General features: G+C 61.9%; 1 protein-coding gene and 1 long non-coding RNA gene across 4 annotated transcripts; both read left to right on the top strand.

Moving 5' to 3' along the window:
• The first annotated feature begins 1,200 nt into the window (after positions 1-1,200).
• Positions 1,201-19,003, top strand: ATG2A (autophagy related 2A). 3 transcript variants are annotated; one of them, XM_070427441.1, is made up of 41 exons: positions 1,201-1,471; positions 3,226-3,388; positions 3,477-3,629; positions 3,708-3,810; positions 4,176-4,311; positions 4,454-4,552; positions 4,848-4,944; positions 5,033-5,197; positions 5,296-5,436; positions 5,866-6,103; positions 6,187-6,331; positions 6,429-6,521; positions 6,958-7,116; positions 7,219-7,462; positions 7,785-7,881; positions 7,978-8,137; positions 9,006-9,148; positions 9,238-9,383; positions 9,486-9,643; positions 10,086-10,236; positions 10,373-10,572; positions 10,675-10,755; positions 10,902-11,008; positions 11,099-11,191; positions 12,347-12,417; positions 12,590-12,666; positions 13,159-13,329; positions 13,473-13,599; positions 13,728-13,894; positions 14,402-14,610; positions 14,872-15,007; positions 15,433-15,639; positions 15,789-15,890; positions 15,978-16,062; positions 16,149-16,281; positions 16,358-16,430; positions 16,595-16,677; positions 16,948-17,069; positions 17,216-17,370; positions 18,106-18,255; positions 18,333-19,003. In XM_070427441.1, exons 1-41 carry the CDS (start codon positions 1,301-1,303, stop codon positions 18,564-18,566), a joined length of 5,745 nt encoding a protein of 1,914 aa, XP_070283542.1. In that variant the 5' UTR covers positions 1,201-1,300; the 3' UTR covers positions 18,567-19,003. The 3 variants fall into 3 exon arrangements, with proteins under 3 accessions (XP_070283542.1, XP_070283541.1, XP_070283543.1); XM_070427440.1 differs by having other exon boundaries at positions 13,680-13,894; XM_070427442.1 differs by having other exon boundaries at positions 1,387-1,733; positions 13,680-13,894.
• Positions 19,004-20,174: 1,171 nt separating this feature from the next.
• On the top strand, positions 20,175-23,298 carry LOC139017810 (uncharacterized). The gene is made up of 3 exons (XR_011472878.1): positions 20,175-20,202; positions 20,874-21,076; positions 21,268-23,298. It is a non-coding gene; the product is annotated as an uncharacterized lncRNA (long non-coding RNA).
• The last annotated feature ends 576 nt before the right edge of the window (positions 23,299-23,874 follow it).

Raw genomic sequence — 23,874 nt, 5'->3', positions numbered from 1 at the left:
TTAAATGTATTTATTGACTTGAGAGAGAGAGAGACAGAAACATCGATTTGTTGCTCCACTTATTTATGCATCTAATGGTTGCTTCTTCTATGTACCCTGACAGGAGATCAAACCTGGAATCTTGGCTTATCAGAAGGATGCTCTAACCAACTGAGCTATCTGACCAGGACCCACTAGAGCAGTGGTTCTCAGCCTTCTGGCCCTTTAAATACAGTTCCTCATGTTGTGACCCAACCATAAAATTATTTTCGTTGCTACTTCATAACTGTAATTTTGCTGTTATGAATCATAATGTAAATATCTGATATGCAGGATGGTCTTAGGCGACCCCTGCCAAAGGGGTCTCGACCCACAGGTTGAGAACCGCTGCACTAAAGCTATTTATGAACACTGGCCTGTGAATTTTACATAGTTTCCAACTATTTAAACATGGAAAAACCATTCTTTGTTCACCAGCTGTGCAAAAACAATAGACCCCTACTCAAGGGATTTAGAATCCATTCTTTATTTAATTTTTGGATTAGAAATATGAAAAAAAACTATTATTATTCCAAAGAGGGAATGGAGTTCTGACCACCTGGAGAAAGAAGGGAGGGTCAGTAAATCTGCCAAGCTTTTCGTGGGAGGAGTGGAAAAAGACCTTGGTGATGCACTCGCAGCAACCTTTATGTCTATTTTCTTACCAGTAAAATGGTGACTATACTCTCTACTTTATTCTATTTTTTTCTTTTATATACTCTCTACTTTAGAAGGTTGTTATTAGGGTTGAAAAAAATAAAGGATGGTAAAGCGTTTTGTAAATGCAAATGTTTTGTTTACTTGTTTCTACCATGCTGGGGCTCTCATACTGACTTTATTTCCCTGAGAAGCTTTCTACGAAGTTTTATGAGACACTGTCCCTTTAAGTCGTACCCAACAACTTCAAGTAATTGGGAGAGTCAGCACATGCGCATTCCTCTGCGGGGATGGCACCTCCAAATCTTCCCCGGGAGCCTGTAGCAGGAAGGTTAAAGGTCCTCCCCCTTAGAATTTATACGCAGGCGTAAATCTAGATTGGGAGCATTATATCACGCAGAGCGCCCAGTCCTTTTTTGGCGCCTGAAGGCTCCGCCCCCCTCGGCCAATCAGTAGGCTTCGCCCTCTGCAAGAACCAATTGCAGTGAGCGTGGGGGGCGTGGCCGAGCGCCCCGGGGCGCGGCCTGGCGCTGTGTGAAGCGGCGGGGCAACCCCGAGGCTCTAGTGAACCCAGCAGCCGCGGCGGGCGGCGAGCGCAGGCGGCCGGGGCTCGGCGGTCTCCGAGATGTCACGATGGCTGTGGCCATGGTCGAACTGTGTGAAAGAGCGCGTCTGCCGCTACTTGCTGCACCACTACTTGGGTCACTTCTTCCAGGAGCACCTCAGCCTGGACCAGCTCAGCCTCGATTTGTACAAGGGCAGCGTTGCCCTGCGGGATATCCACCTGGAGATCTGGGTGAGGAGCCAGGCCCGAGCCCGGGGCGGCGGTGGGGGGCCCCGGGCTGCGGCGACACGAGGCTCCCGGCGAAGGGGTCGGGCCGAGGGACCAGGTACCGGGCGTGTTGAGGTCGTGGAAGTCCGGCCCTTTTCAGGCGTCAGAGGGACCCGGCTGGTCGCCTCCAGAGCGGGAAGGGGTTCCTTGCGGCCACTTCTCAGGAGGAGAGACTGAGGCTTGGGGGAAGGTTGTCACTTGGCGGAGAGACGCCGGAGTCCGCACAGTGAGTCTGGGGCCTGATTGGAGGAGTTTGGTGCCGAGGAACGAAGGAGAGGGTGAGGTGGGAGCAGAGCGGAGGACGAGGGGTGCCGGTAGGACCAGGCCAGGGTAGGGGCAGAGTTGCAGCCATGCAGCTGGACAGAGGAGACAGTCAGGGGTGCGCAGCCCGCCGAGGACACCTGTGGGGAAGGTACCCTGACCTCCTGACCCTACAATCCCGGGCCCAGTGGGTTGGGTTCGCCTCCGGATGTGGATGTCAACAACCGCGTCAGCGCCCGTGTTGATCAACACCTCGTGTGACTGCTGCCGCGCTGCCTACTTCCTGCTTTGGGGAGAGTGGGAGGGTCAAGTTTGGGGAGGGGATTGTGGATTAACCTCCCCACCTGGAGGGAAGCCCCAAAGGGCAGGGGGGAGAGGTCTGGCCCCAGGCAGGAAGCCGGCGGGGGAGATGCTGGGAGCTAGAAAGAGGTAAGGTCTGGGTCTGACCTGAGTCTGGGGGCGGTGACTCACAGCTCAGCTGACCTGGAAAGTTGCAAAGGAGCCACCAATCGGAGGCACCAGCCCAGGGCTGGCACTGGACGGGCATGGGGGCACGGGCTGCTCAGTTTTCTGGCTGGGCACAGTGCAATCTGGACAGGGAGAGCTGGGCTCTAGAGGTAGGCAGGTCTTCCTGGGCGCATGTGGAGTAAGTGAGGTCCCCTGAACCTAGAGTTGGGGGGTGCGGGGGCTCCCATAGCTGTTGCCTGTGAGTCCCAGTGCAGGAAGCCTTTTCGATCAATAAGCTGCCTCTTCCTGTTTCTAGTCCCAGGAAACACTCCTTCCCCACCCAGCCCTGTCGGATTGAATTGGTTCCTACCTAGTTTCACCCGGGGGGGGGGGGGGGGGGGGGCGGGGGGGGATGCAGGTGCTTGTTCAATAGCAGCCCCTCCTCCCAGCTGCTCTGCCTGCAGCCCTACCTTGAAGACCCCAGCGGAAGCCTGGGGACGCTGAGATGGGATGGGGAGAAAGGTCAGGGTCCCAGGGACACTATTCCCCCATCGGTGGGAATAGGGGGTTCACCTGTGCCTTAGAGAGAGGTACCGCTACACCACGTGTTTGGAGTTGGGGGGCATCCCCTCAGCTCAGGTCAGGCCCATGCTCGTGTCTGCTTGACCAGAGTTCGTGGGGTGCCACCGCACCTCCTGCCAGGCCTTTACTATGAATGTGTTGCTCCCAAGCCTGGGACACGCCATCTTCTAGCCCCTCCTCCTGGCTTTCTCCTCTTCATCCTTCAGCTCCCCCCTCCTCTGGCTTAAAATATTGGGCACATTAGGTGATGCAGTGATTGGGCCACAAGGAGGGATCAGCATGAGCAGAGGTGGGCCTTGTGGGGAGCATGTGGAGCTCTGGGAGAGCGGGGCTGCTCTCCAAGGTAGAGCAGACAGGCAAGGGAGACAGCGGCCGGGAGACGCCGGTGTGGGGTTTCCTGAGCCAGCTTTGCCCCCCGGGTTTTGCAGTCTGTGAACGAGGTGCTGGAGTCCATGGAATCGCCGCTGGAGCTGGTGGAAGGCTTTGTGGGCTCCATCGAAGTAGCCGTGCCCTGGGCCGCGCTGCTCACAGACCACTGCACCATTCTCGTGTCAGGCCTCCAGCTCACCCTGCAGCCCCGCCATGGCCCAGGTGAGGGCAGGGTAAGGCTGGGGCAGGAGTGGGAGAGCCAGTGGTGGGAGTGGGCCTGGGCACTCCAGCTGACCAGGCCTCCTCGCAGGACCAGGGCCTGCTGACTCGCAGAGCTGGGCCTCATGTATGACCACGAGCCTGCAGCTGGCTCAGGAGTGCCTGCGGGATGGGCTGCCTGAGCCTTCCGAGCCGCCACAACCCCTGGAGGGCCTGGAGATGTTCGCCCAGACCATCGAGACTGGTAAGCCGGCCCCGCCAGGCCACCGCGCGACCCCATGGGAGAGCTCTGCCTGCCCTGAGACCCCTTCTCACCCCTCAGTGCTGCGAAGGATCAAGGTGACCTTCCTGGACACCGTCGTGAGGGTGGAGCACTCACCGGGCGACGGGGAGCATGGTGTGGCAGTGGAAGTCCATGTGCAGAGGTAGGGAGTGTGAGGGCTATCAAACGGCCTTGGCCCTGACCCCACCCCCAGCCTAGGCTCCTGGGAAGTGGCAGAGCAAATATGGGTGGGCCTGGGCAGTGGCCACAACAAGGGGGAGGTGGGCAGGAGTGAGTCCAGGCGGTGAAGGTGCAGAGTGGCGGGGTGAGGGGGTGCCAGGGATCAGGTTACATGCTGAGGTTTGGGGAGCAAGGACTGGCCGTGGAGGTGCAGGATGGTGTGGCTGTGGTGGGGCAGCTCTGTGACCCCAGACCCCTAGAACAGAATGCTGTGCAGGCAGAGGGGCTCCACACCAGGGGACGGGGTTAGGGGGTGGGCAGGGAAAAGGCTGACCCTATGCTCCCCAGACTAGAATACTGTGACGAGGCAGTGCGAGACCCAAGCCAGGCGCTTCCAGTGGATGTTCACCAGCCTCCTGCTTTCCTGCACAAGCTGCTGCAGCTGGCGGGAGTCTGCCTGCGCTTTGAGGAGCTTCCCCGACAGGTGGGCCAACTCTGATCCCACAGTCTCTGCCTCCTTCTAATCCCTGCCCTCGGTGCCCTTGACCCCTCTGCCCCTCCATCCCTTCTGACCATTCTGATGTCATCTTCTTGACCCCTCCCTCTTACATCCTCTTGCCTCCCAGGAAGGATCCCCAGATCCCCCCTTGCAGGTCGGCAGCTGCTCAGGGTACGTGGAGCTGACAGTGAAATTGAAGCAGAACGAGGCTTTCCCAGGCCCCAAGGTGAGTGTTTGGGCCCTTGGGGAGGAGGGAGCGTGCTCCTCCCAGAATGCTCAGCAGTTTTTATCCTCCCTGTGACAAGGTGGGGGTCGCTGAATGGGGGAAGTTACTGCCTTCTTGGCAACTGGAGAAACTGAGGCTTAGAGAGGTCAAGTTGTGGCCAGGGTCACAGCTAGTTGGTGAGAGAGCTTAGCCAGGCAACTGGCTTCCTACCTTCTCAGGATGAGCGCAGCTGGTAGTGGTTCTCGGGGGGTTGGTGGGCAGGTGTGGGCTCCAAGGTTGCTCCCTCTGCCCCCAGCTGGAGGTGGCCGGGCAGGTGGGCTTCTTGCACCTGCTCCTGACCCCGCGGCAGCTCCAGCAGCTCCAGGAGCTACTCAGTGCCATGAGCCTTGCAGGTGAGGCCGCTGGGCAGTCCTGGGCATGGGATGGTTGGAGAAGTGCCAGCCAGGCTGGACTGACACCAGGAAGTGTCCTCCCTTATAGACTCCAAGTCCCTGGTCGACAAGCTGAACAAGAGCCGCCCGCTAGGTGCTGAAGACCTGTGGCTAATTGAACAGGACCTGAACCAGCAGCTGCAGGCAGGGGTGGTGGCTGAGCCCCTCAGCCCAGACCCCCTAACCAACCCCCTTGTCAACCTGGACAGCAATGGTGGGTGTGGGCCTGACCCGGCAGTTGGTGGAGTAGTTAGTGTGGGTGCAGGAGTCGGTGCCAAGCCCACTGTCCCTGACCCCTTGCCTGGCCCGCAGACCTCTTCTTCTCCATGGCGGGCCTCACGAGCAGTGTGGCCTCGGCCCTCTCTGAGCGCTCCCTCTCCGACGTGGACCTGGGCTCCTCTGTGCACAGTTACATGACCCCTCGCCGGCTCTCATTCCAGGGCAACCCAACTGGTGAGTGCTCCAGGGGCAGGAGGAACTGGAAGAGGCCTTGGTGCTGGTGTGGTCTCCCGAGCGCCCAGGAGGCCTCTGTGGTGCAGTGACAAAGCCTGGGTTGTAGAGTCAGTGGTCCTGGGTGGGCACTTCAGCTCTCCCAGACTGGGTTTCCCCTTCTGTGAAACGGGGGTAGTGAGAGCTGCCTGGCCGGACTGTGTGTTTTGGCCGATGTTTATTGAGAGCCTGTGTGTGTCAGGTACTGGGCTGAGTGTTCCCAGTTGCCTCCAGTCCTCCCAGTTCCCTAGAGTGGGTTGATTGAGCCTGGGCTCAGTTCCTGGCATAACGAAGCTTTGTATCTCCCCTGCCTGGCAAGCGTCCTACCAGAGCCATAGTCCAGCTGGGCCCATGAGCTCTGGGGAGCCCCTGGTGAAGCCTCTGTCCCCTCAGGCAAGACGGCCCTCACGTCCCGTCCGGACACCATGCGCCCTGACTCACTACTGAAGATGACCTTGGGGGGCATGACCCTGACCTTGCTTGAGACACCCGCCCCGTCTTCCGGACCACCTGACCTCACCACCCATTTTTTTGCCGAGTTTGATGCTGCCAAGGATGGGCCTTTCAGCTCCCGTGACTTCCAGCATCTCCGACCGCGCTTCCAGAGGGCCTGCCCCTGTAGCCATGTCCGGTACAAGCCCAAGGCAGGGGCCTGAGGAGAGACTCTCTGAGCCCTGCAGTGCCCCCCTCTGACGCCCAGCTTCTTCCCGGCAGGCTGACAGGGACGGCTGTGCAGCTGTCCTGGGAGCTGCAGACGGGCCGGGGCCGCCGGACCACCAGCACGGACGTGCACTTCGGGCAGCTCGAAGTGCTGGAGTGTCTGTGGCCCAGGGGCTCTTCGGAGCCCGAGTACACGGAGGTGAGGGCCAAAGGCAGGTGTGTGCGGTCAGGGCCTGGAGGTCGAGGTGGACGCCAGGGCTTGGCCTCAGCCTCTTGCCTCCCATGTCCCATCCCAGATCCTGAGCTTCCCCAGCAGGCAGGACACCCAGGCCTCGGCTCAGCCCTGTGCCCACCTGCGCCTCACACAGACCCTGCGCCGTCTGCCCAAGGTAACCCACCTGCCTCCAGGCCTAAAGGCCCTTGACTGTTTCCTATGGTGCCTTGACCACACCCCCAGTCCCAGGCTCCCCGGTACCTCCTTCCTTCTACCTTTCTCCTGTGCTCCGAGCAGAGCATGCCTCCCCATCCGGGGGCCCTTGAATCCATCTGGACCTGTACATGCTGTTTTCTTAGCCTGGTTGCCCCTCCCCTGGCTCATCGTGGCAATGCCCTGCTGGCCTCTGGGGCGGCGAATGTTGGGTGGCTTTTATTAAGGAAGCACGATCGTCCACCTCCGGCAGGTGGTGATGGTCTCCAGGGTCCCCAGCCCCAGCTCTTCTCACAGCTGGGAGGGCTCTGTGTTCTGTTTTTGCTCAAGGGGACCCCTCCCCATCCTGCCCTCGCCCACCCCACAGCCCTTGCTGACCTGAATACCCTCAACTTCAGAGCCGATCCCGGCACACAGCTGCCTGCCATTGCCACTCAGAACTGGCCCTGGCCCTGGCCGACTTCCAGGCGGACCTGGAGCTGGGGACCCTGGACCGGCTCGCTGCTCTGCTGCACCTGGCCACCAGTACCTCCCCCGAGCCACCTGCCGGCCTGCTGGTAAGATGCCCAGCTAAGGCTGGGAGTGGGGCACAGTCCCCCGGCTTGCCATCACCATGCTGGGGACCGCGGCGGCAGCATGACCCCCACATCCTCTCACAGATAGAGTCCCCGCCAGCTGCCAAGCAGGAGACAGTGGTGCAGCTGTCGGCACCCCGGGCCACACTTCGGCTGCACTTCCCCATTGCCGACCTGCGGCCTGAGCGGGATCCCTGGGCAGGCCAGGCTGTGCGGGCTGAGCTGCTGCGGCTGGAGCTGAGTGAGCCCCAGTTCCGGTCGGAGTTGAGCAGTGGGCCTGGCCCCCCATCCCCCACCCGCCTGGAACTTACCTGCTCCGACCTCCATGGTGAGAGCCCCTGGGAAACAGCGTGTGGGGCAGTGGCTCAGGCCCTGGGAGAGAGAGGCTTAGGGCTAAAGAGGCTGGATCATGGGAGCAGACCTGGGCCCGGCCTCACCAGCTCTGGGCACCGGTATTGCCTGTCGGGTCTGCTCTGGGCAGCAGACAGAGTGGACCCGTTTTCCTTGTCCTACTGCAGACCCGCACAGGTGGGCATGAGACAGGCACAGGTCTGTGAACAGTGAAAGACAGGCACCTCTGGCTCCACCTGGCATTGGGGAAGGAATGGGGAAAGGCAGAGTGACCCCCTATCTTTCCCCTTTCCCCTCAGGCACCTACGAAGATGGAGAGAAGCCACCTGTCCCCTGCCTGCGAGTCTCCAAGGCCCTAGATCCCAAGGGCTCTGGTCACACGTACTTTCTGCCCCAGTAAGTGGGGCTTTGCAACTGAGGGTGGCGGGAGGCCACTTGGAATCAGGGGCCAGGGGTGCCCTGCAGACCAGTGACAGGCCTGTGCCCCGGCAGGGTAGTGTTGACCCTGAACCCCCAGGTCAACAGCGCACAGTGGGAGGTGGCCCCAGAGAAGGAGGAGGAGCTGGAGCTGTCTGTTGAGAGTCCGTGTGAGCTGCAGGAGCCCGAGCCCTCGCCCTTCTCCTCCAAGAGGACCATGTACGAGACGGAGGAGGTGAGGCCTGGGGCCTGTGTCTTGTGGAAGCCACGAGGTGGCTTTGGGCCGGGGGCAAGGACTACTTTGGGCACCAGGTGACGTGACCCAGCACCGGCGAGAACTTCGTCTCTGCCATCATCTCGTGTCGATGGGGAGTCGGGAGCACGCCAGCTTGGGGGGCCTGGAAGTGAGGGCAGAGTCGGGAGATCAGGACCCCATCCCTTATTGGCCGTGTGCTTTAGGCCTGGGGTCCTCTCCTCTGAAGGTGCTGAGGGGTACGTCTGGGTTTGAACCCAGGCTCTGCTGCTCAGTGGCCCTGTCATCTCCGCTTATTGCCTAATCGCTTGGAGGACATGGGTGCTGGGCAGGACCAGTTTCCTCATCTAGAAAGTGGGCACAGTGGCCTCTCGCAGGCCTGTCCAGAGAATAAAGGAATTAACATACGTGAGGCCTCAGAGCAGGATTGGCATGAGGCCAGCACTTCACACGAAACGGCTGTCACCCTAGCAGAGAGGGGCTCATGTGAATGAGTCAATGAGAACGAAGGGATGACCCTGGCCAGTGGGGCTCAGTTGGAGCGTCGTCCTGTACACGGAAAGGTTGCAGGTTCGATTCCCAGTCGGGGCACATACCTAGGTTGCAGGTTTGATTCCCAGTCGGGGCATATACCTAGGTTGCTGGTTCAATATCCCAGTCAGGGCACATAGGGTAGGCACCCAATTGATGTTTTTCTCTCCCTCTCCCCACCTCCCTCATCCTCTCTTTAAAATCAAACACATCCTCCACTGAGGATTAGATTTAAAAATGTTTGAAAAGAAAGAATGAATGATAGGAGGTGAGGATGCGTCTCTCAGAGGCCTTTCCCGCCCCCCCCACCCCCACGTAGATGGTGATTCCTGGAGACCCTGAAGAGATGAGGGCCTTCCAGAGCCGGGCGCTGGCCCTGTCCCGCTGCAGCCTGGAAGTGGTCCTGCCCAGTGCCCACATCTTCCTGCCCAGCAAGGAGGTCTATGAGAGCCTCTACAACAGGTGGCGATGCGGGCGGGGTGCCGGGGGAGGGGGTGACGGGGAGCCGGGCTGGGCCTCCCTGACAGCCACCATCCGTCTGCCTGTCTCAGGATCAACAATGACCTGCTCATGTGGGAGCCCGCAGACCTGCTTCCCACCCCTGCCTCCGCCCCTGCCACTCACCCTCCTGGCTTCCCAGGCCCCTCGGGCTTCTGGCATGACAACTTCAAGATGTGCAAGTCCGCCTTCAAGCTGGGTAGGAGGGACATCCGGTGGGGCCCTGGGCCCCCTAAGCTGGGCAGGGCCGGGGCGGCGCTTCCAGGGCTCCTTCCCACCTGGCTCCTTGATCTCACCCCAGACTCAGACTCGGACGAAGAGGATGCCCACTTCTTCTCAGTGGGGGCATCAGGCACGCCGCAGGCCGCCCCCCGGCCCCCGAGCCCTCACTCCCAGAGTTCCTTCTCTACGCTGGTGACGGTGCTGAAGGGCCGCGTCACAGCCCTCTGTGAGACCAAGGTGAGGGCAGCCCTGGGCAGGCGAGCCCCTGGCTTCAGAGCTCCCGCTGGCAGGAGACCAAGACCAGTGTGAGCAGCGCTGAGCTGGGAATGTGGGAATCGGGCCCCAGTGGGGGCTGGTGGGGCCTGTCCAGCCAGAAACACTCACCTGACCCCGCCCCACCACCACCATCATACCCAGTCAGCCGCTTACTAGCACCTCCTGTGTGTAGGGCACCGTGCTAAGGGGTCCGAATGCACCACATGCTGCTGGAGGCAGGCTGGTCAGGGTGATGCTTCCCCTCTGGCAAAAGAGACAAGTGCTGCCCTAGGCCTCCAGCGGAGTCTGGGTAGATGCTGAGCTGATCCTGGTTAGGCCAGGGCTCCGGGAGGCCCCTCACACCTGAGCGGGTGGGAACTGCTCTGTGCAGCTGCTGAGGCCAAGCCCCATGCTCTGCCTGCAGGACGAAGGCGGGAGGCCGCTGGAGGCTGTGCACGGGGAGCTGGTGCTGGACGTGGAACAAGGCACCCTCTTCAGCGTCTCCCAGTACCGAGGCCAGCCGGGGCTCGGCTACTTCAGCCTGGAGGCTGACAAGGCAACACTCTACCACCGAGGTGTGCGGCTGTGGGCCAGTTGTCAGGGCGTCTCTAGGGTCCATGGGCAGGGGCGGGGGCTTGCGGGAGGATGTGGTCCCTGGGTGGAGTGGGCGGTCAGCTCGCTTGGCAGGGGGCTCACCAGATGCCTCCCCAGCAACCGTGGATGACTACCTGCTGCCCATCCACCTGGAGCTGCCCAGCTTTACTCCTCCGGCCCAGCTGGTCCCGACCATCTATCCGTCAGAGGAAGGGGTGACCAAGTGGGGAGCCTCAGGCCGAAAGGGCCAGGCCCAGGCCCCCCACATGCTGTCCGCCGCTGTGCGTATCCACCTGGACCCCCAGAAGAACGTCAAGGTACAGCCACGCCTGCTTCTGCCTACCCATTGGCCGGGGCAACTGCCTGCCTGGGACATGGAGGGCTGGCTTCCCTGCTTGCTGACTGTGTCCCACCCCCAGGAGTTCCTGGTGACACTGCGGCTGTCCAGAGCTACCCTACGCCACTACATAACCCTGCCAGAACAGAGCTGGCACTCCCAGGTGAGCAAGCGTGGCATGGGCATACAGGTCTCTAGGCTGGGAGGAGGCGGTGCCATGGGCATGGGGCTGGGCCGTACTGGGTGGGGGGTTAGAGGAGGGAAGAGGCTCCCCTATCTTCACCACCTCTCCCACCTCGGTCCCCAAAGCTGTTGGAGTTCTTAGATGTGCTGGATGACCCCGTGCTGGGCTACCTGCCCCCGACGGTCATCACCGTCCTCCACACACACCTGTTCTCCTGCGCCATGGACTACAGGTACCCAGGCTGGGCGGGCTGGGCGCCAGGGTGGGGGCAGGCTCTGGCGTGTGTGTAAGGAGCCTGCCCCAGCTTCACTGTCTCCCCCAGGCCCCTCTACCTCCCTGTGCGTGTCCTTGTCACCGCCGAGACCTTCACCCTCTCCAGTAATATCATCATGGACACCTCCACTTTCCTGCTCAGGTACACAGCCCCTCCCTCCCAGACTGGGCTGCAGCTGCCTCTCCCCCAGGGTGCTGTCTACCTGCTGTGTGTCCTCAGCCACTCTCTGAGCCTCTGTACATTCGGGTCATGATCCTTCCCTCACAATTGGTCCCGCCTTCCTGGATCTGCTGACCCCACTGCTGGGGGCTGTCCTGGGATAAGGATAAGACAGGCGGAACACTAGGCCTCTGTAGTGCAACTCAAACAGTCAGAACTTGTAGTCCAAATGCCGGCAAATTACAGCCTGTCCGTGAACATGGCCCATCCAACCTTTAAAGTCGCTCAAAGGATAACATTGAAAATATGGGGAAATACCATGGCACAGTGTTTACTGAGAACAGTAAGACATAAAACGACATGTAGCCCTGTTGGTTTGGCTCAGTGGATAGAGTGTCAGCCTGCGGACTGAGGATTCCCAGATTCGATCCTGGTCAAGGGCACAGACCTTGGTTGCCGGCTCCTCCCCAGCTGGGCCCTGGTCAGCGTGTGCAGGAGGCAACCAATTGATGTGTTTCTCTCACATGGATATTTCTCTCTGTCTTTCCCTCTCTCTTCCACTCTCTCTAAAAATTAATGAAAAAAATATCTGTGCTTCTCTGTGTGCTTCATAGAAAACACTGGAAGGAGATGTGTGTCAGAATTTGGGATTGGGAATTATGATTAGGAATTAGGGATTGTGTCTTTTTTATTGCTATACTCTGAGTCTGAACTATTTTAAAGGAGCTATGTTATGTTGCCACTAAAATAAGGACTTGCATAAAATAAAATAAATTTAAAAAAAAATAGATTATATTAGAGGAATGGAGGCACGAGAGATCCCCTTGGTCTCTCCCCTTAAAAAATAAAATAAAATAAGGACTTGTTTTAAAAGAACAATGACTGTAGGAGGGAAAACAGGACCCTGCGTTCCCTGGGTTGCTGTGAGGCCCAGATGAGGCGGAGGAGCTAGACGTGCTTGGGGAACAATAAGTTTGGGCCTGGGACGCGGGAAACCAGGCCCATTCTCCCCATAGCGCAGGTAACACCACGGCCAGAGGGCCCAGCACTAGCGGCTTGTGGGCTAGGGACCTGCTGAGGACGTCCACCTGCCTGTCTCTGGGCACCTGGCCCCTTCTCAGCCCTGTTCCCCACCAGGTTCATCCTCGACGACTCAGCCTTGTACCTGTCCGACAAGTGTGAGGTGGAGACCCTGGATCTGCGGCGAGGTGGGCAGGCCCGGGCCCCCAGCCACACACACAGCCGCCAATGTCCCCCCCGCCCCCCATCGCCGTTCTCAGCACCCACACGCGCACCCGCACAAGCCCCGATTCTCCCCTCTGGTGGCGGGTCGGGCTGCGTGGAGGAGCCAATAGGAATGTGTCCTCTCCTCTGCTTCAGATTATGTCTGTGTCTTGGATGTTGACCTCCTGGAGCTCGTGATCAAAACCTGGAAGGGAAGCGCCGAGGGCAAACTGGTGAGCACGCCCTCTCCCAGAGTCCCTGGCGCCAGCGCGGGGCAGGGGCCGGGGTTGCTGGCAGGGGATCACCCTCTGCTTCTGCTCCGGGGCCTGGGCTCAGGTCATGGTCACTGCTGGCCCTTCCCAAGCTGGGCTGTGGGGATTGCTCTCCTGGGAAGGGCCGGCCCATCCTGGGTGTCCTTCAGTGTGAGTCCCGCCACTAGAGGGCAGCTGCAGCCAGGGCAACGGGAGTAGAATGGAGGTGGCCGGCCTTGCCTGCCTGGCGGGGCCCAGGGCAAAGGAGACGGGCTCATGTAGCCTTTCTCTCGGGGGATTGCATCCGCTTCCTGGGGCAGCCCAGAGCCAAGCCCCTTCCGTTCTCTGGGCTCAGTGTGCTCATCCATTCAGCGGGTGGCGAGCAGGCTGAGCACCCCAGGGAGGCCTAGCCTGTCCTACCTGTGTGTGGAGAGGACAGAGCCGGGCTGATGGCACCCCTGCCCATCCCCACAGAGCCAGCCGCTGTTCGAGCTGCGCTGCTCCAACAACGTGGTGCACATGCACACCTGTGCCGACTCCTGCGCCCTGCTGGTCAACCTGCTGCAGTACGTAACGAGCGCGGGCGACCTGCACCCCCCACCCCGGCCCCCCAGCCCCACTGAGATCGCCGGCCAGAAGGTACAGGTGAGGCCTGGCCACACAGGCCACCAGAGCTCTGCCTGGCCCCTCCCCTGCCGTAGTCCCCCAGGGACCTGGCATTGGGGGGAGCCCCGGGGCCTGCTCTCCCTCCTGGCACTCATTCACCCCTCCTCCCCTGCCTGGCCCAGCTCTCCGAGAGCCCCGCCTCCCTGCCCTCATGCCCCCCAGTGGAGACGGCCCTCATCAACCAGCGGGACCTGACTGACGCCCTCCTGGACACCGAGCGCAGCCTGTGGGAGCTGGCCCAGTCTTCAGGTGGGCCGGGGCGTCTGGGGGGCACCGGACACAGTCAGCACCGTGTCAGGCACCCCCAAACCAGCCTCCCTCTCCTACAGGTGGCACGCTCCCTCAGGCCTCGCCCGTGTCGGTCTACCTATTCCCAGGTGAACGGAGTGGGGCCCAACCGCCCTTACCCCCTGTGGGGGTCCTTGCTGGAAGTTTGGGGTCCTGCTCAGAGGCCGAGGAAGGTGAAAAGGAAAACGAGGGGGATGGAGACACCCTGGACAGTGACGAGTTCTGCATCCTTGATGCTCCCGGCCTGGGCATCCCGGTACGCGGTGGGCAAGCTGGGCAGGGGCAGGACGTGGGAGAGGGTGGCTCAGCTCCGGGCCCTTCTAGAGATGGAGCTGTGGGAGAGGCAGGAGGCTGGGAGGGTCCTCCTGGGGAGGCAGCCCTGAGCCTGGGCTTTGCAGGAGCTGGTGGGTTTCCAGAGGAGGAGAGGCGTGCGTCCTGGGCAGGGGACTGGGACGTCAGAGTCGGGGGAGAGGGCAGGTGGTTAGTGGGAGGGCGAGGAGGACCATTTGGCTGCAAGGTGCTGACCTCCGGGACCCCAAGTACCAGTGGGAATGTCACATGCAAGCAAGACCCAGGTCCAGGGAGACAAGGCTGGCAGGTGCAAGGGACACTCAGCTCCATCCTAGACGGAGTATTCAGATACAGTGACCCCTGAGGGTCAGCTTCTGTCGGAAACGGGGAGGGAGAGGTGAAGAGGGAGGAACGGTGTGGGTGGCCTGGCCTGGGGAAGTCATCTGCGCCACACGTGTTCCCGTCCCTGCAGCCCCTGGATGGGGAGCCCGTGGTGACGCAGCTGCATCCAGGCCCCATCACCGTGCAGGACGGGCACTTCTCACGGCCGCTGGGCAGCACCGACCTGCTGCGGGCGCCTGCCCACTTCCCAGTGCCCAGCACCCGTGTGGTGCTGCGTGAGGTCTCCCTTGTCTGGCATCTCTATGGGGGCCGAGACTTTGGCCCCCACCCCAGTCACAGGTAAGAAGGAGAGAGAGCAGGTGGCAGCTGTGACAATGGGGTTCACCCCCCAGGAGAGGGGGCCTGGGCGGGGCTCCAGCCCTGACTTTCAGCAGCTGGTAATCCTGAACGGTCTTCACCTTCCTGGCCTCGTTCTTCCTCTTTCCTTACCCAGCCACCTCCCAGGAGAGGGTCTCCCACACAGGCTGCAGGCCTGCTCAGAGAGGAGGGGTGAGGAAGGGATGTTCCCTGTGTCAGCTTGTCCCCTGTCCCTCTTCCCAGGGCAAGAGTTGGCCTCACAGGCCCCAGGGGCTCCCCTTCTCGCTGCTCTGGCCCCAACCGGCCCCAGAACTCCTGGCGCGTGCAGGGGGGCAGCGGGAGGCAGCACCAGGTCTTCATGGAGATCCAGCTCAGCAAGGTGAGCGGGGCTGGGGGGGGGCAGCAGCAGGCACCCCATCCCTGCCACTCAGCCAGGGCTCCATGGCAACTACTTGGTGGAGGGAATTTTACAGATGTTTTGAGGATGCAAAGCTGACGTCCCTGGTGATGGAGAGGTTGGAGAGCGAGGGCTGGACCAGGGTTTATGCTTAGGGTGACGAGGCAGGTAGGAAGGCTGTGGGAATAGAGACGGATAGATTCGGGGAGGAGGTCAAGAGGTCACTTTGACCGTGTGGGTTTGAAACACCTGTGGGATGGCCACATAAAGATGTCCTGGCGGCAGCCGCGTGGGTCTGAGATGGAGCTGTGTGCAGGGAGGTGGCCGGGAGAGGAGGGGCCCGGGGTGAACCCCTCTGTCCGTGTCCGGGCCCTGCTGACCTGGCTCCGGCCTCCATCCTCCCACAGGTCAGCTTCCAGCATGAGGTGTACCCAGTGGAGCCGGCCCCAGGCCCCGTGGCCCCAGGCAAGGAGCTGGAGGAGCAGCCGCTGTCCCGGCAGGTGTTCATCGTGCAGGAGCTGGAGATCCGGGACCGGCTCCCCTCCTCGAAGATCAACAAGTTCCTGTACCTGTACACCAGCGAGCGGATGCCGCGGCGCACCCACTCCAACATGGTACTGTGGGCAGCGCCGCGCGCTGGCAGGGATGGGCCACCTGTTCCCGTGGGAGCTCACATGCGCACACACCTACCTGGGTTGGGAGCGTGGGAGGGTGGTGCGGCTCGGGCCAGCTCAGCTGAAGGAAGGTGCGGCTCTGTCCCCAGCTCACCATCAAAGCGCTGCACGTGGTCCCCATGACCAACCCCAGTGCACCCGAGTGTTGCCTCCGGGTCTCGCTGATGCCCCTGCGGCTCAATGTGGACCAGGTGAGTGGCTGGGGGGGGCAGGCTGACATGAGCCCCCTGCTGCCAAGCCCCTGAGCCCAACCTGTGCCCCACACTTCGGCCCCACAGGACGCTCTGCTCTTCCTCAAGGACTACTTTACCAGCCTGGCAGCGGGCATCAACCCCATGCTCCCGGCAGAGACCTCGGCCGAGGGTGAGAGGCTGGACCTGGTCGGGGAGGGTCCTGGTCTCCTGCTTCCGTGCCTCCCCAGGCCCACCCCTGGTCTGTCTCGTCTGCAGCGCACCCTGAGACCCGAGCCCAGGGGAGCAGCCCCCAGGAAGGGCAGCCCGAGGGCGTGGAGACCAGCGACACCCAAGAGGCCGCAGGTGGTGGCCAAGGCGCTTCCTCCGAGCAGCAGCCCATCTACTTCCGGTGAGGCCTGGGCTGGGCTGGGCGGGCTGCACCAGGCCAGGTCAGCGACTAAAGGGCCCTTGCTCCTTATCCCCAGGGAGTTTCGATTTACATCTGAGGTGCCCATCTGGCTGGATTACCAGGGCAAGCACATCAGCATGGACCAGGTGGTAAGTGGGGCCATCAGGCACCATGGCTGAGGGGGTCCCTGTTCTGCTCAGGTGTGGCCTATTCTTTGGGGCCCAGGCACCATCAGCCACTGAGTCGGCCTCCTGTGGGCTGGGCAGGTCCCTGGGCCCCATCGTGTAAACCCGAACCCCTTCTCCCTCCCCAGGGCACTTTCACTGGCCTCCTCGTCGGCCTGGCCCAGCTCAACTGCTCTGAGCTGAAGCTAAAGCGACTCTGTTGCCGGCACGGGTGAGCCCGCCTCGCGCTCTAGCACCCCAGCCTCTCTCGGGGGCCCTGATAGTCTCTTTGCTCTGCCCCTGACTGGCCGTGTGGCCTTGGCCAAGAGATCAACCTCCTGGGGCCTCAGTTTCTCCTCTGTAAAATGGGTGCAGTAGTCCCCCACCCCCGCCACAGGGCTGGGTGGGAACATGGGGAGTTGAGGTGCCTCAGGTCCTCCTGGCCCTGTGACCCCTCAGTGCCTGGCTCTGCCCACCTTGCCCTCCTCCTCTCCCTTCCCAGGCTCCTGGGTGTGGACAAGGTGCTGGGCTACGCTCTCAACGAGTGGCTGCAGGACATCCGCAAGAACCAGCTGCCCGGCCTGCTGCGGGGCGTAGGCCCCATGCACTCAGTTGTCCAGCTCTGTAAGTGTCTGGCGCTGGGACTCTTGAGACGGCCCACACTCTTGGGCACCGTAGACGTTGCCATTGGTAGTATGTAGGGGAGGCCCTAGAGTAGGAAGGTGGGGGCATGGTAGCCTCGGGCACCTCTGATGACCCCTGTTCCCCAGTCCAAGGGTTCCGGGACCTGCTGTGGCTGCCCATCGAGCAGTACCGGAAGGACGGGCGCCTCATGCGGGGGCTGCAACGGGGGGCAGCTTCCTTTGGCTCGTCGACGGCTTCTGCTGCCCTGGAACTCAGCAACCGGCTGGTGCAGGCTATCCAGGTGAGCGGCGCCTGCTTGTGCAGGGCGGGAGGGTCTGCTGTGGTGGCCCATGCCGTCCCCAAAGCTCTGCTGGGGGTGGGTAGCCTGGGTGTATGTAACATTTTCCGAGGAACAGTCACAGAGCGGGAGAGGCGAGTATCTGGCTGGGACCCACAGCCGGGTCGCCCCAGCCAACTGCGGCCCCCATGCAGGAGGCTGAGTGCCCCCCGTGTTTGTGGCCCACTGGGTCTCTGCTCGTGGCCAAGTCTTGAAAGGAAGGGGAGGGGGCTTTTTGCAGACTGGAAAGTAAGACCAAGACGAGCCCTGCACCCTGCTAGGCCCTGGTGCGCCCCAGGGAGCTGTCCTGTGGGCAGTAGCTCCTGCAGTGGGCCCTGTGGGACGGGGGCTGGATGGGCAGGCGTGATGGGTGGTCATGGCAGGTGAGCGTGCAGAAGCTGGGGATCAGGGTGCTGCCTGTGCCCTGCCGTCCAGCCCATGAGGGCAGGGGCAGGGCTCTAGAGCGGAGGCTGGAGGCATAAGCCAGCATCTGAGGGCCACCCCAGGGCGTGTGCTGGCGTGGCACCGTCAGTCAAGGTTGGGTGGGAAGGAGCCGCCCCGAGGAGGCACGCAGGCCACCTGTCCTGGCGTAAAGCACGGGTGTGGAGGATGGGCAGAGGGGGCCCCTGGACTAGGGTTTAGGGGTCCATCATGTTGCCCTGTGCACCTCTCCTCACTGGTGTTCCCTGTGCTCCCCAGGCCACAGCTGAGACGGTGTACGACATCCTGTCCCCGGCGGCCCCCATCACCCGCTCCCTGCAGGACAAGCGCTCGGTGCGGAGGCGCAAGGGCCAGCAGCCAGCTGACCTCCGGGAGGGCGTGGCCAAGGCCTACGACACCGTTCGAGAGGTAAGGAGGGCCAGCCTGCCCCCCATCTTCCCACACCCACTGTCCACCCGACCCGGCACTGACCTCCCCTTCCACAGGGCCTCCTGGACACGGCTCAGACCTTCTGTGATGTGGCGACTCGGGGTCACGAGCAGAAGGGGCTGACGGGCGCTGTGGGCGGCGTGATCCGCCAGTTGCCCCCAACGGTGGTGCGGCCCCTCATCCTGGCCACGGAGGCCACGTCCAACCTTCTCGGGGGGATGCGCAACCAGATCCTCCCCGACGCACACAAGGACCACACTCAGAAGTGGCGGTCGGAGGCCCAGGACTGAGCAGCAGGTGCCAGACTCCAGGGTGCTGCCCGCCCAGCCAGCCACTGGCACCTCGGCTCCCGCGCCTCCCGAGAGCGTGGACAGCCTGGCGGGCCGGGCCCTCAGGAAGGATCGGAAGGACCCTGCGCCTGGCCTGCCTGCTGCGTCGCTGTGAGAGTGGGGCTCCTGCCTGGGCCTCAGCCCTGTCTCTGCACTTTTCTCTGGGGAGAAAGGACACTGCCCCACCGGGACCCACATCACCACCTGGGCCCACACGGCTGCCTGGACCCAGGACGGAGGCTTTTGGACCCTCGGACCCCGACCCCACTCAGCCAAGTGTCTTTCTATGTCTCCGGGGACATGGGGGGAAAGACGCCGTGTGGTTCAATGTATGATTTTTAATCGCCTGAGCGTGTGGGTCAGTGTCTGCATGACGTGGAATAAACTGCCCACCGCCAGCCCCTTGTTCTGCACACCTGCACTGTCCCGGCCTCAGCCTTGGCCTTGGCTGGCACCCAGATTCCCACCTCTGCACCCAGCACCTCCCCTGTCACTGCCAGGGTTCGCCAACCCTCCACCCACCCCACCCAGTGGATCAGAATTGCTGCCCTGAGCCCCTCCTCACGACCCTCGCAGGGGCCTGCCACCCTGGCCCACCTCTCACGTGGCAGGAGCTGAGTGGAGGGGAGAGGCCCCGGGGTGGCCCTTGGAGGCCTCCTTACCCAGAGTACTTCCGTGGCTCCATCCCTGCAAGAGCCCAGCGTCCGGCCTTACCTGGGGCCAGGTGTGAGGGGGCGGCTGAGAGGGTGCTGAACCGAGCACAGGGCGGTGGGGAGGCTTAGGCCCTGCCCTATGACCTGAGGCTGCTGCCCCTGGCCTCTGAGCCTCAGCTCCTTCCTGATACTCCTTGCCCAGCGTACAAGGACCGGGGGCTCAGTTAAGGCCCTTCCTGGAAGGCTGGCCTCTGGGGGCTGCTCCCCCATCCCCAGTGGCGGGAGCCTCTGTCCTCGGTCCCAGCTACAGGGCGCTGGCAGGCAGGGGCACGGGGGCGGCAGCGGAGACACTCACACGGGGTCAGGAAAGCGACCCTTGTCTGCACCCCCCACACACACCTTGTTTCTTGAGAACAAGGAAGAGGGCTGCTCCGATCGCCCCGCCCTGCCCACTCCCCAGTAGCACTGCACTGAGGTAGGTGGGGAAACTGAGGCACGGGCTTAGAGCACCCTCACCTCGCTAGGGCCATCTGTAGACCCCTCTGGTTCGCAAGTGCCCCCAGCTCTCCTTTGTGTCCCCGGTGTCCCCTTCTCAGTGAGGGAGACATGGCACCACGTGAACAGGGTGGAAGTTGGGTCCTGGTGGGCCCGGGATCCTCGCTGGGCATGGACACCTGGGGCAGAGGCCGAGCGGGCGGAGGGTGCCAGGAGGGCGATGGGCTGTGGACTGGTGCCACCAGAAGGGCAGACGGGCCTGGCCTGATGCTTCCTGGCGCTGCCCCCCTGCCCGGGCACAGTCCAGGGTGTGCTGCCCTTCGAACTGCACTGTGATCCATATTGACAGGCGGCAGGATAATCATTAACTGCCACCAGGGCTGGGCCAACGGCTCAAAAGGCGCTGGGCCCACTTCCTCCTCATGCCTCCAGGGCCAGCCCGCACCCAGGTAAGAGCCTGCAGCCCCTCTGCCCCGGGCACTCAGCCCGCCCCCCTGCAGGGTCCTAGCCCCTCAAGGAAGAAAGGAAGTGACCTAGGCAATGGCTAGTGACCTCAACTCCCTTCCACCCCCGGCCTCAGCTTCCACCTTGGGGGAGGGAGCGGGGCCCTGATGGCTGTGGCATCCCCATGATGCTGCCGCCTTGGGGCACTCGGTCGTGCTCCTGCGTCCTCGGGAGGGCCTGGTGGGAGGGGGGTACCTAGCTCTGGTGTGTTCATCACAGGCCTGCCCTCCTAGGCAGAGGCCTCCTGCCTGGGGTCCCCAGCCTGCATCCTGGGAGACGCCACTTGAGGGAGGTTGCCATGCAGGACAGACCTGGAGGCCCCGCTCTGTGACCTTGGGCCGCCTCCTCGGCCTCTCTGGGCCAGTTTCCACACAGGGAAACGGGGTGGGGGGTGGGGGGTAGGGGTGGCCCGAGTCCACTAAGAGCTCAGAGCCCCAGCTCCTCTTCCTCTCCAGAAGCCTTGGGGTCTCTGAAATGTCCCCTCAGCAGCAACCTGTCACTCAAGCCTGGTGGTCCAGAGCCGGCCTGGGGGGATGAGAAAACACTGCAGAGGAAAGGTCTGGGGGCCGGGGCCAGCGCGGGGACCCCGACCGGCAGCTCCTTCCTCTCCCTACAGCAGGGACAGACCCCCGGGCTGAAGGGCGGGTGCTGCCCACCAGCCTAGGCCCGTGTGCAGGACAGCTCACAGCCCTAAAGCATATGCGGAACCAGCTGCGGCCACATGTCCAAGGTCACCCAGCTCCTGGGCCACCACGGTGCTGAGTGTTTTTTCCAGATGGGTGGTTGCTTACAGCCCTGTTCTTACCATCCTGCCAGCAGGTTTGTGTATCAGCATCTCTTCAAGTTCCCTGCCTCCTCCTTTCCCTCCCCCTCCAGCTTCTCTGCCCCTGTTTGCTCTGTCTCTTTCCCGTTCTCCATCTGCCCCTCATCCCTTTCTCTTTTGGCCTCACTCACCCACTCTCTGTCTCCCCTTCACCCAGCCCTTCTCTGTGTCTGTCTCCTTTCTACAGGGCCATCTCCTACGGAATCTGGGCATTTGGAGGTCCCTGGGGACGACAGACCCAGCCATCCCTCGCCCTCTGCCCTGTGGCTGCGGCAGGAAGGGTGGGCAAAGGGCAGAGGAGGGAGGCAGAGCAGCCAAACTGGAACTGGGGCCCAGCTCGGGTTGGGAAAGAAACGAGGAAACAAGGAACTTGGGGACAGAGGGTGTGGGTGTCAGAGGGGCAAAGGCTGCCCCGGAGTGTAAGTCAGGGCCACTCCCGGCTCTGTGGGCAGATCTGGGGCTGAGCCTGGACTTCGCCCAGAGAAGGAGTGGGCCCCGCACGATAAGGAGCCTCAATAAAAAGACCGTGGACCCAGGGCCCCGAGGACCCAGGGGCCCAGGTCATGGCTGCGGGCCCTCCCCAGACCTCAGCCCGAGAAGAGCTGCCTCCAGTGGCTCCCACCCCCTGTAACAGCAACTCCATGTGGAAGTGCCCACTCGTTCCAGTGGGGCTGCTGTTATCTGGGGTGGGGGCCCGTCCCCGTGGAGGCGGAGAGGAGGCTGCGCCCAGTGGACTGGCAGGGACCTCCGTGGCTGTGCCCCCAGGCCCAGGATGGCCAAGGGTGGTGGGCTGTCAGCAGGCCGCGGAGACCGAGTGCACAGGGCTCTGACCTATGAATTGACAGCCAGTGCTCTTGTCTCCCCTCTGGCTGCCAATTGCATAGGTCACAGGTATGTTCGCCTCAATGCCAGCTGCTGGGACCGGTGGGGGAGGCCGGGCTGGTGTCCAGGGGGCAATGGAGAGTTGCTAGCCCAGGGCAGCACGCGAGGCCCACGGCCCTCCTGTCTCATTCCCACCTTCCCTCTCCCCCTCCCGGGAGCCTGCCCTGCTCTGGGTCTCACCTGTACTTCCTGCTGCAGCATGGCGTGCCTCTGCGCTTTGCCCATGCCGTTCCCTCTGCCTGAAACACCCTTCCCAGCTTTTTTGCAGGGTCACTCTACTAACCATTCCAAGCTCTGCCTCCGCATGTGCTGCCTGCTGGAAGCCTTCTGAAGCCCGCTTGAGCCTCAGTGCCTGCCAGCACCCCAGCACCCGGTGCTTCCCCTGAGTGTAGACTCCCCCAAGACCCCTGTCCTCCCCACACCTGTGAGCTCAGCCTCCGGCCCAGGTGGCTGCTCGATAAATGTTCGCACAGATCCCGAGCTTCCTCCCTGCATGCCCAGGAAGGCTCACCAACATCCATTGTGGCCGTGGGTGCCCAGGGCTCTGGCCCGTCTGTGTGAGAGCCCTCCTAAGATAGGGCCCCTGTGCCAACCTTCCCCTCTGCTCGCCCCGCCCTTCTCTTTCTTGCCGTTCTCTCCCCCTGCAGCACAGCTCTGACCTGTGGGGTGAGTGTCTGGGGCAGAGCCGAGTGGACAAGACCTGGCCCCACCCCTGCTCCTGCTTCCCACAGCAGCCTCCCTCCGGCCTGGCTTTTACACAGTGGGCTTCCGGGGAAGTCTTCATTTGAACACAAAGACTTCTGCTGGCGCCGAAACCGGTTTGGCTCAGTGGATAGAGCGTCGGCCTGCGGACTGAAAGGTCCCAGGTTCGATTCCGGTCAAGGGCATGTACCTGGGTTGCGGGCACATCCCCAGTAGGAGATGTGCAGGAGGCAGCTGATCGATGTTTCTCTCTCATCGATGTTTCTGACTCTCTATCTCTCTCCCTTCCTCGCTGTAAAAAATCAATAAAATATATTTAAAAAAAAAAAAAAAAAAAAAAAAAGACTTCTGCTGGTAAATAAGAAGTGAAAATGAGCCCGGCCGGTGTGGCTCGGGATTGAATGTTGACCTATGAACCAGGAGGTCATGGTTTGATTCCTGGTCAGGACACATGCCTGGGTAGGGGGTGTGCAGGAGGCAGCTGATCCATGATTCTCTCTCATCATTGGTGTTTCTTTCTCCCTCTCCCTCTCCCTCTCTCTCTGAAATCAATAAAAATTATTTTTTTAAAGTAGAAATTAAAAAATTGGAAACCCAGATCTAGGAATAAAGCTCAGACTGCTTTAACGGGAAATGGTTCTTGAGCGCTTTCTGGGTGCCGGGCACTGACCCACATCAATCACCCGCACTCATTTCAGCCACTTTGCAAGGTGCCTCTTGGGAACCTGGTGGGGGGATGAGGACACAGGCTCAGAGAGGGTGAGCAACTTGCTAAAGCCACGGAGCTGGTCGGGCCTTTTCCCGCTGCGGACTCTATGCAGCCCCCTGCTCTGGTCTCTATGTCCCTGTCATGTGTCCCATCCTACGCCCACCCTGTGCAGCTCTGCTCACACTGCCCTGTGATCCCTGGGCCCCCATCTCCTCTGCTGAGATGCCCCCCACCCCCCTCGACTACCTGATCTGCTCCCGCCTCTCCCCGCACCCTGTGGGCCTCTCCACCTGCCCCTTATCTCATTCCTGGAGAGCTCTGTGTGCTTACCTTACCCTCCCGCCCGGTCCACAAGCTCCTTGAGGATAAAGTCCATGACTCACTCCTGGGGGGGCGGGGGGGGGCAGCCTTGTAGGTGTTTGAGACACACCCCTGCCCTGCGTGTCCTCCTCCATCGCCTCTGTGGAGCCTCTGACAGCTCTCAGAGGCGCTGTCCCAACT

The sequence above is a fragment of the Myotis yumanensis genome, unplaced genomic scaffold (genome assembly GCF_028538775.1).
Source record: "Myotis yumanensis isolate MYYU_CA2020_CCGP unplaced genomic scaffold, mMyoYum1.0.hap1 SCAF_10, whole genome shotgun sequence".
NCBI classification, from domain to species: Eukaryota; Metazoa; Chordata; class Mammalia; order Chiroptera; family Vespertilionidae; genus Myotis; species Myotis yumanensis.
This window is presented reverse-complemented; position numbering and strand designations above follow the sequence as displayed.

Excerpts from the sequence above, each read along its gene's own strand:
- ATG2A (XM_070427440.1), top strand. The coding sequence starts at position 1,301 with ATGTCACGATGGCTGTGGCCATGGTCGAACTGTGTGAAAGAGCGCGTC. Across the intron at positions 6,332-6,428 it reads CGGAGCCCGAGTACACGGAG|ATCCTGAGCTTCCCCAGCAG; the intron begins GTGAGGGCCAAA and ends GTCCCATCCCAG. Across the intron at positions 13,330-13,472 it reads TCGCCGGCCAGAAGGTACAG|CTCTCCGAGAGCCCCGCCTC; the intron begins GTGAGGCCTGGC and ends TGCCTGGCCCAG.